This window comes from Hippocampus guttulatus, chromosome 7, assembly GCF_054856545.1.
Source record: "Hippocampus guttulatus isolate MCC_2025c chromosome 7, RoL_Hgut_1.0, whole genome shotgun sequence".
In the NCBI taxonomy this organism is placed as follows: domain Eukaryota; kingdom Metazoa; phylum Chordata; class Actinopteri; order Syngnathiformes; family Syngnathidae; genus Hippocampus; species Hippocampus guttulatus.
Genome location: NC_141267.1, coordinates 5,118,230 through 5,134,762, shown reverse-complemented (window position 1 = coordinate 5,134,762; position 16,533 = coordinate 5,118,230). Strand labels below are relative to the sequence as shown.

Below are 16,533 nucleotides of genomic sequence, written 5' to 3'. Positions count from 1 at the left end.
CCCATCTGTCAATGGGAGGTAGGGAGGGTACACCCTCAACTGGTTACCATGCCAGCCGCAGGGCACACATAGGGAAACAACTATTCACACTAACAATCACACCTAAAGACAATTTAGAGAATAGGTTTCAAGTCAAGGCGCGGGGGCCAGATCTGGCCCGCCACATCATTTTACGTGGCCTGCGAAAACAAAACAAGCATGTCAAGTTCCACGATTTTTGCTAAAGTCTGAACCAAAATGTCAAATTGTCACATGTAATCCACAATAACAGTCATTATTCTTGACTTCTGATTTTAAAACTAGTTATCCATCCATTTCTGTGCTGTGTATGTAACATGTAGAGGTGATTAAACATTTATATGGTTTCCCAAAATTCATAACGGCCCTCCAAGGGAAACCGTAACTACAATGTGGCCGTTTGACATCCCTAATTTAGAGGGTTCAATCAACCTACGACGCATGTTTCCGGAATGTGGGAGGAAACTGCAGTACTCGGAGAAAACTATGCAAACATACAAATTGTCTGACTTCCGACAGCACAAGGCAGTGGATTTTGGAGTGGTATAATGGTGCCATCTGGTGAAAAAAGTAGCGCTACACATTTCTTTCTGGCAGTAGAATCGACAAATATAAAAATCCTTCGTTTTACGCGGTTAATTCCTACCGGACCCACCCCCTCATGAAAAGTGAAACCCCGTGTATTAGGATTTGCGACCCCCAGACTCTAGGAATTTTCATGTTTGTATGTGGATGGAATGTTTGCATACAGTTAAACGTGAAATGGGATTTCACGACTGTTCCACAGAATGTTAGCACCCTCTGTTGGTGAAAATCTGAGACTACAGTCAGTTGACAGACTCATTGTCTGATGTTATTGCAGGCAACCTCACAGGTATCGGCATGTATCAAATGTGTAAAGTTTTTTTTTACTTTACATATTTGCGACAAAGATTGCAACAGTACACGTATTTACTCAACTCTTTAATGAGAAAACCTTACACAGTAATGAACATTCATGAACATTCTGAGAGAGGTGAAGAGGCTTGTGTTGGTGGCATAGGAGGTAGCTCTCACTTGACTCGTAGGCTGGAGGAGAATGAGGTTTTTAAATCGGAGAAAATCGTGGTGATGGGCAGCCCTATGACGTTCACCTTGTCTTCTTATTCCTGGGAGTTTAAATAGGTTTAAGGTTTCTTTTTCTTTTTTTTATTATCAGAAAAAAACTGACTGAGCTGAAAGTTTCAGCTGTCATTTTAGCCTTCACCTGAGCTGTCGGTGTCAAGGCTTTGGACTACCCTCTCCCCACCTCCTGCCGCCGCGTGAAAGCAATGTGTCTCTATTAATGGTGCCATTTCCGACAAGCTGCAGCTTTTTGTTCAGCGTGCAAGGGAAACCTGCTCTCTCACGTCAACATGAAACATGTCTTTCCGCAATATGGGTGCCGATATGGCTGTAATTATTTTTTAATATTGAAAAAAAAAAACCCACACACGAAACACTGAAGCCACAAAACTTGAAGCCCAAAGTGGCGAGGGATCATTGTACAACACTGAATTCTGTAAAACCTGTGATAAAAACACACAGACCGCTACACAAACATTTGTTCAGCTCATGATATGTAACTGAAAATGAAATACAAATAAAAATAATTTTATTTTATTTCTATTCACTAGGACTACAAATACTTGCTACAATTTCCACAACTGTAGCAAAACCCACAAATTATTTACCTTCTCTTAACAATTTTATTGAAACGACACGTTTGGTGCATCAAGGAAAGGTGACGCAAAATCTGCTATTTGGAGTACTATGAATTGGCTCAAGACAGCCTGTCACTGTGAATGTAAGTAGAAGAGTACCGGTAGTATTAAAAATGGTGAGCGGGCTGCATTTGTGCACCAAGACAATAAAGCTAACATGAGAACAAACACCATGATAAATTACATCACTCAAGACACTTTAGTCCAGTTGCACTCAAACGCTTTGCAGTCCAATTGAGATTCAGGACATCAATCTAAATGCCCCATGTGCTCTTTACTGATGAAACATAAAAAGTTAATAAAAATAATGATCATAATGAAACCGATTTCTTTTTGGGGCAACTTTGGATTTCATTCAATCTTTTGTCTGAGGATTCTTTTTTCCTCTTCAACAAAACTCTTGTCAGACGTGGCCTGTCCCATGTCTCTCTTCCGCTTCTCCTTTTGCTGGAAGCTCTCCACCTTACGTTTCTTGGCTGACGAAGGTGACGTCTTGGACTCCTCATCTAATCAGCAAACAAGAGGGTTGCAGTGGAACAGTAACAATTTAAAATGATTAAAGTCAACAATATTCAACAAAAACAGAGCCAACACAAGCGCTCAAGTCTCTCAAGTTAAAGAGCTGTTGGGTGAGTTTTGATATTTTCATTATTGCCGCCATTAGCATTTTGCTGGCAGTTTGCCAATCCTTTGTAACAAAGTTGTTTCTTCACCAGTCCCTTCATAGCCACTTCATTAGCAGCCTACGACCACCAAATTTCTAGCCATCTCATACAATCGCAGTATAATAAATGCTGCCTTTCTTAAGACACTAACACTTAACTTTGCCTGACACCGTAAGTGACGTACTCATGTAAGAGTGTACAGATTTGCACTTATAATTAGACAATGTCAGTGTTGCAAAAAAATGTCAGACAGTGTCACAAGCATTTTAATATCTTTGAAGAGGTACAATTTCACACTTTAGATCTCATTAGCTGCTGTACCTAACAATGTGGCTAATGAGTGCAGGCCAACAATCATATGCTGGCAAAGTAGTTTTTCTTATATATTCCACACGGCCAAACCCCGCCTATGGATGACCCCAAAGCCCTGTGTAATAGGAGAGTCGGAAATGCTCTCGTGGATTGTATTGTTGAAGTGATACATCTCAAATAAAAGACTAAGATCTTTGTATGTTGCAGAGGAGATAAGTTTAGTCTTTGTTTGTCGTAATACACAAGCACATTAACGTTACCTTTAAGTTGTCAAAGATTGATGGGTGGCACTCATGTGATATTCTCTCCTTATCACAGGGATGGCAATGGCTAGTGATGAAAAATGCGGAAAGGGGCGTGGCCTGGACGGGGCGACCAATCACAACAAGTAAGACATCATACACGTCCAATCGCAGGGCTGTTTACAATAGGAAGATGGCAAGACCGATCGGGAGAGCTCGTGAAAACTTGACGATAAGGTACCTGACCCCCCCTAAAATTTTCTCAACGGATTTAGACGATTCACAAAAATGATCAATTTAAGAAATAAAACGTCGGATTTCCGCGTATCCGTGGAAAATTGCCATCCCTGTTATCAAGTCGTGGTACAGACATTGAGAGCTCAAAGTAGGAAGAGTAGCAGCACCCACATCTAATATGAATGAATTGGTTTCACAGATTTTCTAGACCAGCAAAGACTAAAATTGCAATACAATTTCTCACCATAATGGCAAATACAGCAAATTATGTTTAGACGTAAAAATGATTTGCTCCATTTTCCTCTCCCTGTCATCAGGTTCAATTTGTATAGATATCATGGTAATGGTCCGCGATTAACTGCTTTAAAGCTTGGGGGAAAAAGTTCCACCTTACACTACAAACATCACAGTATGTTACCATATTGGCACATGCAATTTGTCTTTTCATACATATTCCACACATATATAATAACAAAGTGTACTGACCTGAGTCAACATGCTGCTCTTCTGGTGGAAGGAACTGGGCTTTTCCTGTGTGAGCCTTTGGTGCATCTTCACCATTGTCCTCATACACATTGGACCATTTTATGGCCATGTCCATACCCGGAGGAGGTCCCTTCTTCTTCTCAGGCTCTGCTGCATAACTTTGGGGTGGGGGCACAGCATTTGTCATCCATGGCTTAAATTCCTTGGGTGCCTGAAAACAGCAGAGGGAAGCAGAATGAACAATGGAGAAACATATTGAGCAGACTGCTAAAGCATTCTTTTAAATACAAATAATCAATGAAAGAAGTACATTTGGTAGGTGGGCTTTCCAGTGGGTTCTTCGCTGACTTAATCCACCTCTCTTTATCACTACTGTCACAGTGCAATTATAGAAACCAACCATCAATACTATTCAAAAATGCAGTATAAAACTGTGCAGCTGTATCAAATACATTATTTGGACCAGTTTAGAAACCGTTTTATCTAATAAAGCCACAAAGCATGAAATCATCATACTCATCCGAGGTACTAGTCGTTTGTTAGTTGTGCAGATCACTAGCGATGTTCTCACTAATCAAAGTTTACTTGAACCAATTTTGCTCAGACGAACCAACCAGAGGACTGGGAATTGCTGATCGAGAGCCACCTCATTGTCCTTTAAAATCTTGTTGCTCATATTGTATCTGCCGTCTGTGTGTGCCTGGACCTCGGGTCATTAGATGTAGCTGATTAATTTATGAATAGATCGTATGACAATTTAAATCTCACAGCTCAAGTTACCTCTTCGGGAGCTTTCACCGTCAATTTATCCCAGTCGATCTCCTTATTCAGAGGATTGTAAAGAAACGTTGGTTTGGACACCGAGTGAAAGAGCACGTCTGGTTTAGGCAAACGATTTTCACTGGTTTCTCGTTTGCTTTCTTGATCGGAAGAGTTCGGTTGACTTCTGGTTGCTTCGGTCTCTGGTTTGTGTCTCGGATCTCTCCGGCGGCGCTCAGCCTCTTCGTCCGAGTCGCTACTGTCGCTCAAATCGTCGTAACTCGCAAAGAAGCCTAAAGAGCCTGTCTTCTTGTCTTCAGTCATTGTGTCGGGCTAGGTATTTTCTTGCGCACATGGATCATTGAAGGTAAATTGCACACAATGTTGATTACTGTAATACAAATCCTCAATCGTTTACGTTTTCATAACCTTACTCCATTTTGAATCAACCTCCAATACAGTCGCAAAGTGGTTTGTTCTTATATGTCGTAAAGATTGTCGTAAAGACTGGGCGCCGTTTGAACTGGGAGTCTGGCAAAGGACCCGTTGCTCCACATAGGTTTATTGCTTCCGTATGAACACGTTTAAAAAAATCTGAGCTCTCTGATTTGTATTTGTAAGCTATTTTCATGCGTTGTTTTTTTTAAATGTCAGTTATGTTGCTACAATATAGAAAAAATACCACACACACAATCTGCCTTCTGCCCAAATTCATCTGGGATTGGCTCCAGCAACTCCCCGTGACCCTGTTCAGGATAAGGGGTGTTGAAAATGGAGTCATGATAACAACAATAGTAATAATAATCATCATCACCAGAATAATAATTATGGGAAGAATGGTGGTAGACTGGTTAGCACATCCACCTCACAGTGCAGAGGTCCCAGGTTCGATTCCTGGCTCCGGCCTTCCTGTGTGGAGTTATTCTCCCCGTGCCTGTGTGGGTTTTCTCTGGGTACTCTGGTTTTCTCCCACATTCCAAAAGCATGCATGGGAAGTTAATTGATCACTCAATAAATATAATTTACATCAACATTGTCTTGTTAAGCAAGGGACCACTAAAGGACTCTGACATTTTGTCTCCCTTGTCGAACTATTGCTCTTGTTCACCGCTTTTGCCCAAGTACCATGTTATAGGTCTCTCTTTCTTGTTCGTAGTCGCTCTCCTCATTATAGAGTATTTTGTTTGTGGGTATTTGTTAAATCACTGAATTTGGAGTGATTTTAAAATACAGTATATTTTCAAAAAATCAAATAAAATGCTGGAGGGTCTTAACTGGGGCGATACATATTTCTGATAGGTCTTACAGCCCACCCTGGTGTAACGCCATCCCTCCCCAACCAAATTGAGGATAGGAGAGTGCGGTGCACTCCATCAACTTTTATCAAAAAATTCAAGTAATTCAAATATGGTATTACTGTATGTGCTTGACTAATTTTGACAATTGAACAGAGTATTGTGTAAATGATGACGTATACAAGTAAATGATGATGGCATATTTTGGAGAGAACAAAATATGCCATCCACTGAGAACCAGTTAATAAGCATAGACACGCAAGATCTATTTATTTGGAGAATGTGCTCAATGTGGGCTCATTGTGCTCTGTAGGCTACTTGTACCGGTACTTGAAAACCCTTTTGAAAGATCACTGTGACATTGGACATTGATTTCATCAAATTGCATGAAATCAATGAGAAATTCGAATTTGTTGTGAAAGATTGCAAGGCGGTGTGGAGATTTGTTCAAGTTATAATGAGAATGTCATTTCTGTTTCAAAAAATGAGCCAAACCAACAGAGACAAACTGTAATAGCCCTATGACGAACGAAACACCGTGGCCAGTGGCTGTTGTCTTTATTTGTGTGTGTGTGTGTGTATGTGTGAGTGTAATTGGTTCAATATTTTTACTTGAACTATTAAGTCCAATAAAAATAAATAAAATACTTTTTTGATCAATTGCATCTGCTTATGAACAGGGTAATTGAATAAACTAGATGCGCCTACACTTTTTGGCCACTAGATGTCTGTGTAGTCAAGCAAAACAAAGTTGAAGTCAGTGAAAGGGCTCCCAAAAAAGGCAACATCTATTCATGCAGTACAGTACAAGTTGATTTTTTTTAAGTATTTAAGTTGTGTAGTTTTACCAGTTTTTGTACTGACACCTGGTCTTTCACTCAAGTAGCTACAAGCAACCGTCAACATGTCATATGTTTCTTTCATGTTCGAAAGTCGGCGAGACTGAGAGGGTGCAGCATTTGGCCTTGTGCAGAGGTCAAACTTCTACCTGACAAAGCACAGCATCAAGGACACATAAATCTTAAGTCTATTCCAAATAGCCACTGCTCACGTTGCATTCCTCTCTCTTGCTTCCGTCCGTTCCCTCCCTTCATGTTTCATAACAGAAGGCTTCATATGCACTTTAGCATTTTGAAGGTTGTCTGCATGAATGCATGGCTGTTGTGCCTAAAGATTTACTGGGAGTCCAGTCCGAACAAATCCTGAGGGTGTGATCGGATTTATGGGAAAGTATTTGTCTCTTCTCTTCTTTTCTGCTTGGGAGCTAGGCATTATATATGCCGATCTCAACATTGCTTTATGGAATTGTTTGATTCCCTTCTTTCTTCATCTCCCTCATTGACAGATTTATTATGTTATAGAATAAAAATATGTATTATTGCCATCTGTGTCTCACTAACAAACAAACAAACGTGTGCAATAATATAGTGGCACAATGACAAGTTTTAACTCATGGAGCATTTGAATACATGAACACAAAAACATTGAAAGAAAATAATTACATCTAGGTACACTTGGACAGATTTTTGCTTGATGGAAGGACACATGTTAAATTTGTTAAATTTAAATGGATTCAACTAGTGATCTAGTGACTCGAATAGTTATCATTTCTTCATCTCCCAGAGTTGTACACTCCGGGAAGACTTCAAGTGCCTTCCTATGTTGTTTCACAAATGTATAGGCTACTTTTCACAAATGTCAAACTGTTACAAATGTTCAAGAATTCATCCTTATAAAACCATCTGTTTCTTCCTCACATGAGCAAGGCACCATCCCAATCCCCCAGCTCAAGTGGTGCAATACTGCTTGCCCGCCCTTTGCACTCTGTATAACTCCTTGCATGCCTGTACGTGTGTGATCTGGCTCTCTGTGTGGTTTACAACACAAAGACAATGTAAAGACAAATAAGATATAGTAAGATTTTTTTTTCATTTCATTTAAAAAAGGCATCCTGGCCCCAGCTCTGATTGATAGCTGCTGATACAGTATGTGGGCATCCTACCATTGCCTCTTCATTGTATTTGCTATAGGATGAAACAAAATTCACTATTAACTTCCTTACATATATATACATCAGTGGCGGATGCTGGTCTGTCAAGAAGGGGAAGCTCAATTTCGGGCTACATCATAAAATGTGTCTGTTTATTTCTACGTGAATTCTACTCTCCATTCCTTTTCAAGAAAATGATCTGTGACCCTGGCATACCAACAAGGCGTCTTTTCCAGGTTCTTGCTATAAGTCAGTCTGCGAACACAAGCAACTACAATAAAACACACCAGAAATAAAAGATTAATCTGTCGCTAGTCGTTTTCAACAAAGAGCGTGTTGCCATTCGACATTTTTATAAGTCTCCAGTTCAACTTAGAACAGAATGAGAATTGAAAAATGCTCCCACGGATGCCTACACCAAAAGATCAGTGATTGGCTCATTTTGGTGTCAATCATAACGAGATTCCGCCTCAGACAGATCATCCAATCATCATGCAGAAAAGCTCAGCGTCCGGGCGGACCGATACACGCCCACTGTCCATAGACTCCCAGAGACGCCGAGCGTCCGTGGGCGGGACAAAAACCAGCTTGTATCTAATGACTCGTCTCCGTTCAACGCATTTGGACTCCTCCGGGCAATAGACTCTCTTTGCGGACGCTCGGCGTCCACCGTTTAAAGCAGGGGTGTCAAACTCATTTCACATGGTGGGCCACATACGGCCTCGGTTGATGTCAAGTGGGCCGGACCTTTAAAATGATACCATACTTTGCTATAAATAACCAAAACAATATATATTTTCTTTGTTTTGGTATAAAGAAGCACAAGAACATTAGGAACATTTAATTTACTGAATTTAATGAACATTTCTTTTACAAAACATTTCATGAAGCACATAACATTTACTGTGCAATTTACTTTTATCATTCACATACAGTATATGCATTGCAACTGATCCCACTGATTGTACAAACTTTAACAAGTAATTGGTATTGAAAAATATAGTTATGCACTTTAAGATTAAACGAGATTTATGAAGAAAGGAAGTTTTAAACCATTTACACGTGCATATAAAATCTAAATGTAATCCCTGCCTACACCTTACAAACTAAGGAGAGTGCTATTAAATGTGTAAATGTGAGAGTGCTATTGATAGCGTCTTCTGTCATGGGTCTGTCTCAGTGACGGACTGAGGCTGCTGTTGTCTTCTGATCTGATCAAAACAGTGTCTCCTAGCGGATACTCAATGAATTGCACGTTATTAAAAATATGAATTCTGTGTCTTTTGTGCATTTTTTTCACTTTTAAATTATCCTGCCGGCCTGATTGAACCTCCTTGCGGGCCTGTTCTGGCCCGCGGGCTGTATGTTTGACACCCCTGCTTTACATAATCATCTCACGGGCCAGATTAAACTCCTTTGCAGGTCGGATCCGGCCCGCGGGCCGTACATTTGACACCCCTCAATTGCCCGCTGCGGGAATGAATGAGAAGGAAGTCACGTCGTACCCAATAAGAAGAAGCTGATTCGGAACAAAAGTTGAGCACGTTGTAGCGCATATTTAGTCAATGACATTTACATTCATACATTTACACACAATGAAATTTACATTCATATATTTGATCACTTATTCTTTGACATTTTAGGGGAAGCCGAGCTTCCTTTGCAGTCCGAGAGCAATCACCACTGATATATATATATATATATATATATATATATATCATTAAGACAAACCAGAGGCCATTAAACATTTGCCATCTTGGGCTTTGCAGCTTTTGTTTGTACTGTATATCATTCTTCTACGTGTGGTTCACCATGTTGGTTTCTACTTAGTTTAATGCAGTGGCGTTCCGTCAGGGTCTTCAAGACCTTCTCTGCAGGCGCAACTCATTCCTTAAATAATATCCTCAAATACATGAAATGCCCGTCTTTAATGCTCCACATTGGCTTCTGTCGTATTGATGCATGCAGGTGAAAGTGCTTGGTAGGGAGACTAAACAGTCAATTGTTTGTGAATTTGCAAAAGTGTGTATATTTTTTGTGTTAATGTACACTGCACCCTAATCATCATATCAGTCTCATTTTCACAAAAAGTATTAAAAAAATAAAATAACGCAGGTAAATCTTTAACCTACGGTGGCACGTGGCCTGCGTCACCGGAAGTTGTTAGCGCTCAGCAGTCTGCAATTGCTTGTGATCAGAGCTGTTGCACTATATCTTTTGTCGTTGTCATTATTCTCATTCAGAGTTCGTTTCGTGGACAATTCATCGAGGGCACGGGCAAAGACTAGGAATCTAGAGGGCTGAGGGAAGCACTTTAAAACGGAATGTGTGAGCTATGATAGTAAACAGGCTGTATAAGTGTGTCACATGCCTCAGTGTCAGGCTGTGGACAGTGGTCGTTTATTGACTGGCCCGGACGCTCAGCTTTTCTGCATGATGATTGGATGATCTGTCGAACGCTGAATCTCTTTTTGATTGACAGCGAAATGAGCCAATCACCGATCTTATGGTGAAGGCATCATTTTCATTTTTTTTTCAAAGGAACGGAGAGTAGAATTCACGTATAAATAAACATTTATATGTAGGCCGAAACGCATTTTATGATGTAGGCCGAAATTGAGCTTCCCCTCCTTGACTGATACAATGAAACCAAAGACCAACAATTTGCAAATGTAAATTTGGCAAGCTGTACAGAGACGAGGTGCGGAGACTGTTCACGTTGGTCAGTCCCTTAGCCAATCAGGATGCAGAACACAATTCACTGTTTAAAAAACAAAGCATTAAAAAAACTGCACTAAAATAATTCCGTGAAACGGCAAAGCCACGGAAGGTGAACCGCGTTATCGTGAGGGTTCACCGTATCATAAAGACTGACACACGGCTGTGAAGCCTTATCAACCCCACAAAAGCGGAAGATGCTTCAACCAGTCCAAAATGATTCCCTGTTCTTACACTGCCTTAGTCAATGCCCATGCAGGGGTGGCAGTCTAAACATTTCTTATACTGTACGTGTACAAAACTCTTAACTGGTTTTAACTGGACTAAACTAAGTATGCAAAATATTGCAATAAGATTATAATGCAATAAGAATGCAGAGAGAGCTTTCAACAAAATAAAATGTCCTAGCAATGAACAATTCATGTAAGTCCCATTATCTAATTATTTGCCAAAGAGGCCTAATCTAACACAAGAAAATCAGTCTGAGAATTAAAATAATTCTAATGGTGTGGTGAGCTCTTCATTGGTCAATCTGTCTGAGTTTAGGATGGGGATGTATGAACCGAAGTTCAGATAAGAGTATGTTGAGTTCTTAGAGAGATTTCTCTGCCCGTGATCATAAACGGACACACCAGGTAAGGAACTGAGAAATACATTTCAGCTTGTTGAGATCTCTTCTAAAGGACATAAAATTAAGATTAAGTGTGTGTTATTGCTCAAGAGAAAAACATGAGAGACCGGAGCAATACCTGAAATTATACTCTCAGTTTGGTATCACGCAAACCTCAGTTGTGTCGGAGAAGTAAATGAGACACCTTTCAATTGCCATTTCTTTTCCTCTGGGCTGTTCTTGACACACTGCGCAGCAGAAGGCATGCCTCTACAATTACTGTTGAAAACACTCAACTCTTAGAGCAGGGAGGGGCTGAGAATGGCACTGTCGGCGATGGAAAGGAGGGGCTCAGAATGGGGTACTGCAGCCAGACTCTCTTGTGAAGGGATACACTGGAATTGAGCATGAGCGAAAGCTTGATTCAGCGTGTTCTTCGGAGAGTGATGATTCTTTATCCGTACAGACTTCAAGTTGTTCAAAGGCTTCAAGTGGAAGATTATGATGGTCAACAACCAGAGAGCTCAGTTAGATTGTGCGCGATGATATCTAGGATGTACAACTGAAATGGACCGAAGTTCAGGCAAACAAAATAACCATTGCATTGCAGGCTAATGGATGCCTCCTTTGATTTATTTCTTACTTCAATCTCCAGAGAACTTGATCATGTTGTGACAAATTCCCCATGTAGGTGAAAAAACACACCTCTCCATGTCTATTGAGTCTCGCCATTCAAAATCTTGTTGTACCAAGTTTAATCCGCCTGCAATTAACTCATTCAGTACCAGCCAATTCTCGACCACATTTTTATTTATTTATTTATTTTACTCTAAGTCTCTGGGGTTGAACGTGTGGAGTGTGAAACGACATATAAATATGTCTTTGGGAGTGAATGAGTTAAAAACATGTTCTATATTATTTTCCCCCCATTAACCATCATACACTAACACTTGAGGGGTTTTTTTTTTTTTTTTTTGAGGGAAAGTCAAGTTCAAAGATTTCGAGACAAGACGTTCTATGCACCACCACGACCAATCGTGGCTCAGCCTGACAATGACACATGACCTAACTCAAAAAACAGGAGAGCTGTGTTGAGTTACCCTTCTCCCTTTGTTTGAGTGAGTGAATGTTTGTGTAAATACAGACTTTAAACAGCCTGTCAAAGTACTGCAGTTCCGTTAGCCACTGGCTTGTGCCACTAAGGTTACCTTTAACCTGAAGTTTTGTGGATGTAGAGGGGTGACATGCAATGAAGAATCAGTGACCGTAAAACAGCTAATGAGGAAAACGGACAGGCTTAGGTCATAATAATCACCGATCAGCAGGCAAGACATGCATGTGGTGTTAAGAAAAACATTTTTGTCAGAGTTCCGGAATAACCCGGAAAAGAATCTGATCTCCCAAATGTACGCAAGGATAAGATTTGACCACAAATGTTCATGAAGGAAAAAAAATGAAAGATGCTGGGAACAAAGAACAAGGATAGGAGACAAACAAAAAGCTCTTGCAACATGCAAGGAAAAATAATATTGCAAAATCACTTGTCACAAAAGGACAGGAAAAATCCAATTGTGTGAACAAGAAGCCGAGAAACACACAAGCTGAAAACACACAAAAATGGTACTTATGAGAGCAAAATGCAAAACGTGACAAGAGAACTCTGATTCAAGATCAAAAATGTCTAGAATACACAATCACTTTGTATGAGAGTGGTGAGCAAGGTTGAATATTCCGACATAGAGCTGTCGGCGTGGCAGTTCTTTTAAAGACAGATGATGACAACACGGATCAAGCGTGGCACTGAAGGGAATGCCTTCCGTTCCCCCCTGCACAGAAACAAAACCAAACAGAACCATGACAATTTTCAAGATGTATTCCATCACAAATCAATGAAAAACTCTCATAGGCACAAACAAGATGAGTTTTGATTGCTCAGTTGACTGGCACGGTCAGATTTATTAATGTAAACCATCTGCTCTGCAGAGGCACTGATTTGCACTACTTTAAAATGAGAGCTGTAAAAATCAATGTCTTTGTGACAGATTACGAGCATAAACATCCATCCATCCATCCATTTTCTAATTCGCTTATCCTCACTAGAATCACGGGTGTGCTGGAGCTTATCGCAGCTCTCTTTGGGTAGTAGGTGTGGTACATCTTGAACAGGTTGCCAGCCAATCGCAGGCACACATAGACGAACAACCATCCGTGTTCAGACTCACACCTAGGGACAATTTAGAGTGCTCCATTAACTTGCCATCTATGTTTTTGGAATGTGGGAGGAAACCAAAGTACCCGGAGAAAACCCATGGAGGCACGGGGAGAACATGCAAACTCAACACAGGAGGGCCGGAGCCGGGATTGAACCCACGACCTCTGCACTGTGAGGCCGACCTACTAACCACTGGACTGCCGTGCCGTCCATACAGACATATCACTGCACATTGTGGTATTATAAAATGTTTTCTTCAAACCACAACAACTACTATTTAAATAAATGCCATGACTGATTTGGAGTGAGCCTTTTATGATTTTATGTCATTGTAAAATATGAATGACTAATGACCGACTATTAATGTCATTCTCCATTACATAAAGCTGCAGTCCCCTGGGCAAGGCATCTCTGACAGCCATCATGCAGCCTAATTTATACCCTCAGAAAGACTACCGTGCCGCCAGCATAAACATGTTAAAATTAATTATTCTCTGACAGACTAACAAAACATTGAACCCTTATGCTGTTTCTTCTGCCATGTGCATCTCTCTCTCTCTCTCTCTCTCTCTCTCTCTCTCTCTCTCTCTCTCTCTCTCTCTATATATATATATATATATATATATATATATATACTGCATATATATATATATATATATATATATATATATATAAAACTATATTCAGGGTGTCCCCCGCCTACTTCCGGAAGACAGCTGGGATAGGCTCCAGTACCCCCCCCCCCCCCCCCCACGACCCTTGTGAGGATAAAGCGGATCAGAAAATGGATAAAGCGGATCAGGGGAAAAAAAAAAAAATATATATATATATATATATATATAGAACACCAACTATATATATAGAACCGCTATAGAACACCAACTATAGCGGCTGGATAGCTCAGTTGGTAAGGCATCGGTTTGGCGTACAGGAGATGGTTGTTCGAATCCCGCTTGGGGCAAAAAATGAGCACATAACACCATCCAGTGGGCAAGTATGACGCTAATGCCTACCTCATACAATGATGAGAGACAATAAAATGAATGATATGCCGGCTCAGACGTCGCCCGGCCAAACAAGGTCTGCGTCAGGTGCTGGGGAACCAGAGCACCTTGATGAAAAATGGGCTACTGGAACAAAGCGGAGATGGGCGAGATGCGATAACACGGCTCTGTCGGAATGCTACTACTCAAGCAACCCTAGTCAGAGGGGTTACATGCAGAGAATGTGGGCTAAATGGTTACTTCGAAAACCACAGTCACGGTTGACCACAAAACAACTAGTAGCTCAGTGTTCCAACATCCACAAACGGCAACTGCTGTCACAACTTGAGATTGATGAGGTACAACGCAGGTTCCATGGTGAAGGGCCCCAGGCTGCCAGATCAGAGGAGGAGGTCATACCAGAGATTGGGAGGCAAGCCCCAATGAATGCAGATGATGAGATTGGGAGGCCAGCCCCAATGAATGAAATGCTGCAACTGACCTGAAAGCTAAGATCATGGCGAGAATGAAAGCTGGGCAACCTAGAAACCGATTACAACGGCTTTGTGAAGTACCACCTGAAAGTCTCACGGAAAGTGTGAATGCAGCACTGAGGGCGATCCCTACCGTAACGATCACGGAAACCAATGAGCTGATATACGCTTCAGCATCAGTGATCCTAGAGATGCTTGGCTATAAGAGCAACCATGGAAGCCACGAGATACGTTACCCACCATGGAAAAGACGGTTGGAGGCTAAGATCAAGGCGGCTCGGAAAGATGTGAGTCAATTGACGGAGGCCCAGAGAGGTGTGATGAAAAGGCCGATACCCGAGAGGTAGATCCAGATGACCATACCTGAAGCACTCGAACTGCCAAACAAAGGCTCCAAGCCTTGTCCAGCCGCCTAAAGCGGTACACGAAAGAGAATGAGGCCAGACGAATAAACAGGCTGTTCGCAACGCTCAGTGGCAGGGTCCTAACAACAGAGCTGACCCACCAAGACTGGAAACTGAAAGGTACTGGAAAGGCATATGGGAGAAGGAGCAGCATAACAGCAGTGCACAATGGCTGGTGACCCTGAGAGAGGAGCACCTGACATGAGCACACCTCCCTGAACAGAACCCAGTTACCATAACAGTGGCAGACATACAGGAAAGAGTCTCAGATATGAAGAACTGGACAGCACCAGGCCCGGACATGGTCCACACCTACTGGCTAAAGAAACTCACAGCACTCCATGAGTGCCTAGCAGCACAAATGAACCAGCTTCTGAGGGATGGGACTCACCCAGGATGGCTAACCGAAGGGCGGACGATCCTGATCATGAAGGATCAAAGGGTGCAGTCCCATCAAACTATCGGCCAACTCGAACTCGAACCTCCAGCGAGTGAGGCAAGTCCTAAGAAGCCACAACATGGAAGCTCATGTCAGGCATCATTGCGGCTAAGATAAGTGGACACATGGAGAGAGGAGAAACATCAGCTCCTGGTTGACAGAACAGTCGCACAAGACTGCAGGTCCCGACATACCAACCTGTGCACAGCCTGGATTGATTACAAGAAAGCCTATGACTCGATGCCACATACATGGATCACTGAATGCTTGGAGTTGTATAAGGTGAACAGGACCCTAAGAGCCTTCGTTGCGAACTTGATGAGGATGTGGAAAACCACACTTGAAGCCAATGGCAAGCCACTTACCCAATTGTCCATCAAATGTGGCATATACCAAGGTGATGCACTCTCCCCACTGCTGTTCTGCATAGGACTGAACCCCCTAAGCCAAGTAATCACCAAGACAGGCTATGGATACCGCCTCAGAAATGGAGCTACGATCAGTCACCTCCTCTACATGGATGACATAAAGCTGTATGCTAAGAGCGAAAGGGACATAGACTCCCTGATCCATACAACCAGGATCTACAGCAGCGACATCGGGATGTCATTCGGGCTTGAGAAATGTAGTCGGATGGTGACTAAGAGAGGCAAGGTAGTCCGCACTGAAGGGGTCTCACTCCCTGAAGGAACAATAGCAGACATTGAGGACAGCTACAAGTACCTCGGTATACCACAAGCCAATGGCAACCTCGAACTGGCAACAAGGAAAGAAGCTACGGCCAAATACCTCCAGCGAGTGAGGCAAGTCCTAAGAAGCCAGCTCAATGGCAAGAATAAGACCCGGGCAATAAACAGCTATGCCCTGCCAGTGATCAGATACCCTGCAGGAATAATAAGGTGGCCAAAGGAAGAGATTCAGACCACG

At 41.8% G+C, this 16,533-nt stretch overlaps 1 protein-coding gene across 2 annotated transcripts; it reads right to left on the bottom strand.

The window, feature by feature from the left end:
• Positions 1-966: 966 nt before the first annotated feature.
• Positions 967-4,916, bottom strand: c7h1orf52 (chromosome 7 C1orf52 homolog). 2 transcript variants are annotated; one of them, XR_015101486.1, is made up of 4 exons: positions 4,483-4,916; positions 3,703-3,913; positions 2,998-3,099; positions 2,146-2,266 (listed from the first exon to the last, which is right to left on the bottom strand). XR_015101486.1 is itself a non-coding variant. In XM_086116684.1 (3 exons), exons 1-3 carry the CDS (start codon positions 4,783-4,785, stop codon positions 2,112-2,114), a joined length of 669 nt encoding a protein of 222 aa, XP_085972810.1. In that variant the 5' UTR covers positions 4,786-4,916; the 3' UTR covers positions 967-2,111. The 2 variants fall into 2 exon arrangements, 1 of the variants encoding a protein (XP_085972810.1); XM_086116684.1 differs by lacking the exon at positions 2,998-3,099 and having other exon boundaries at positions 967-2,266.
• Between the last annotated feature and the right edge of the window lie 11,617 nt (positions 4,917-16,533).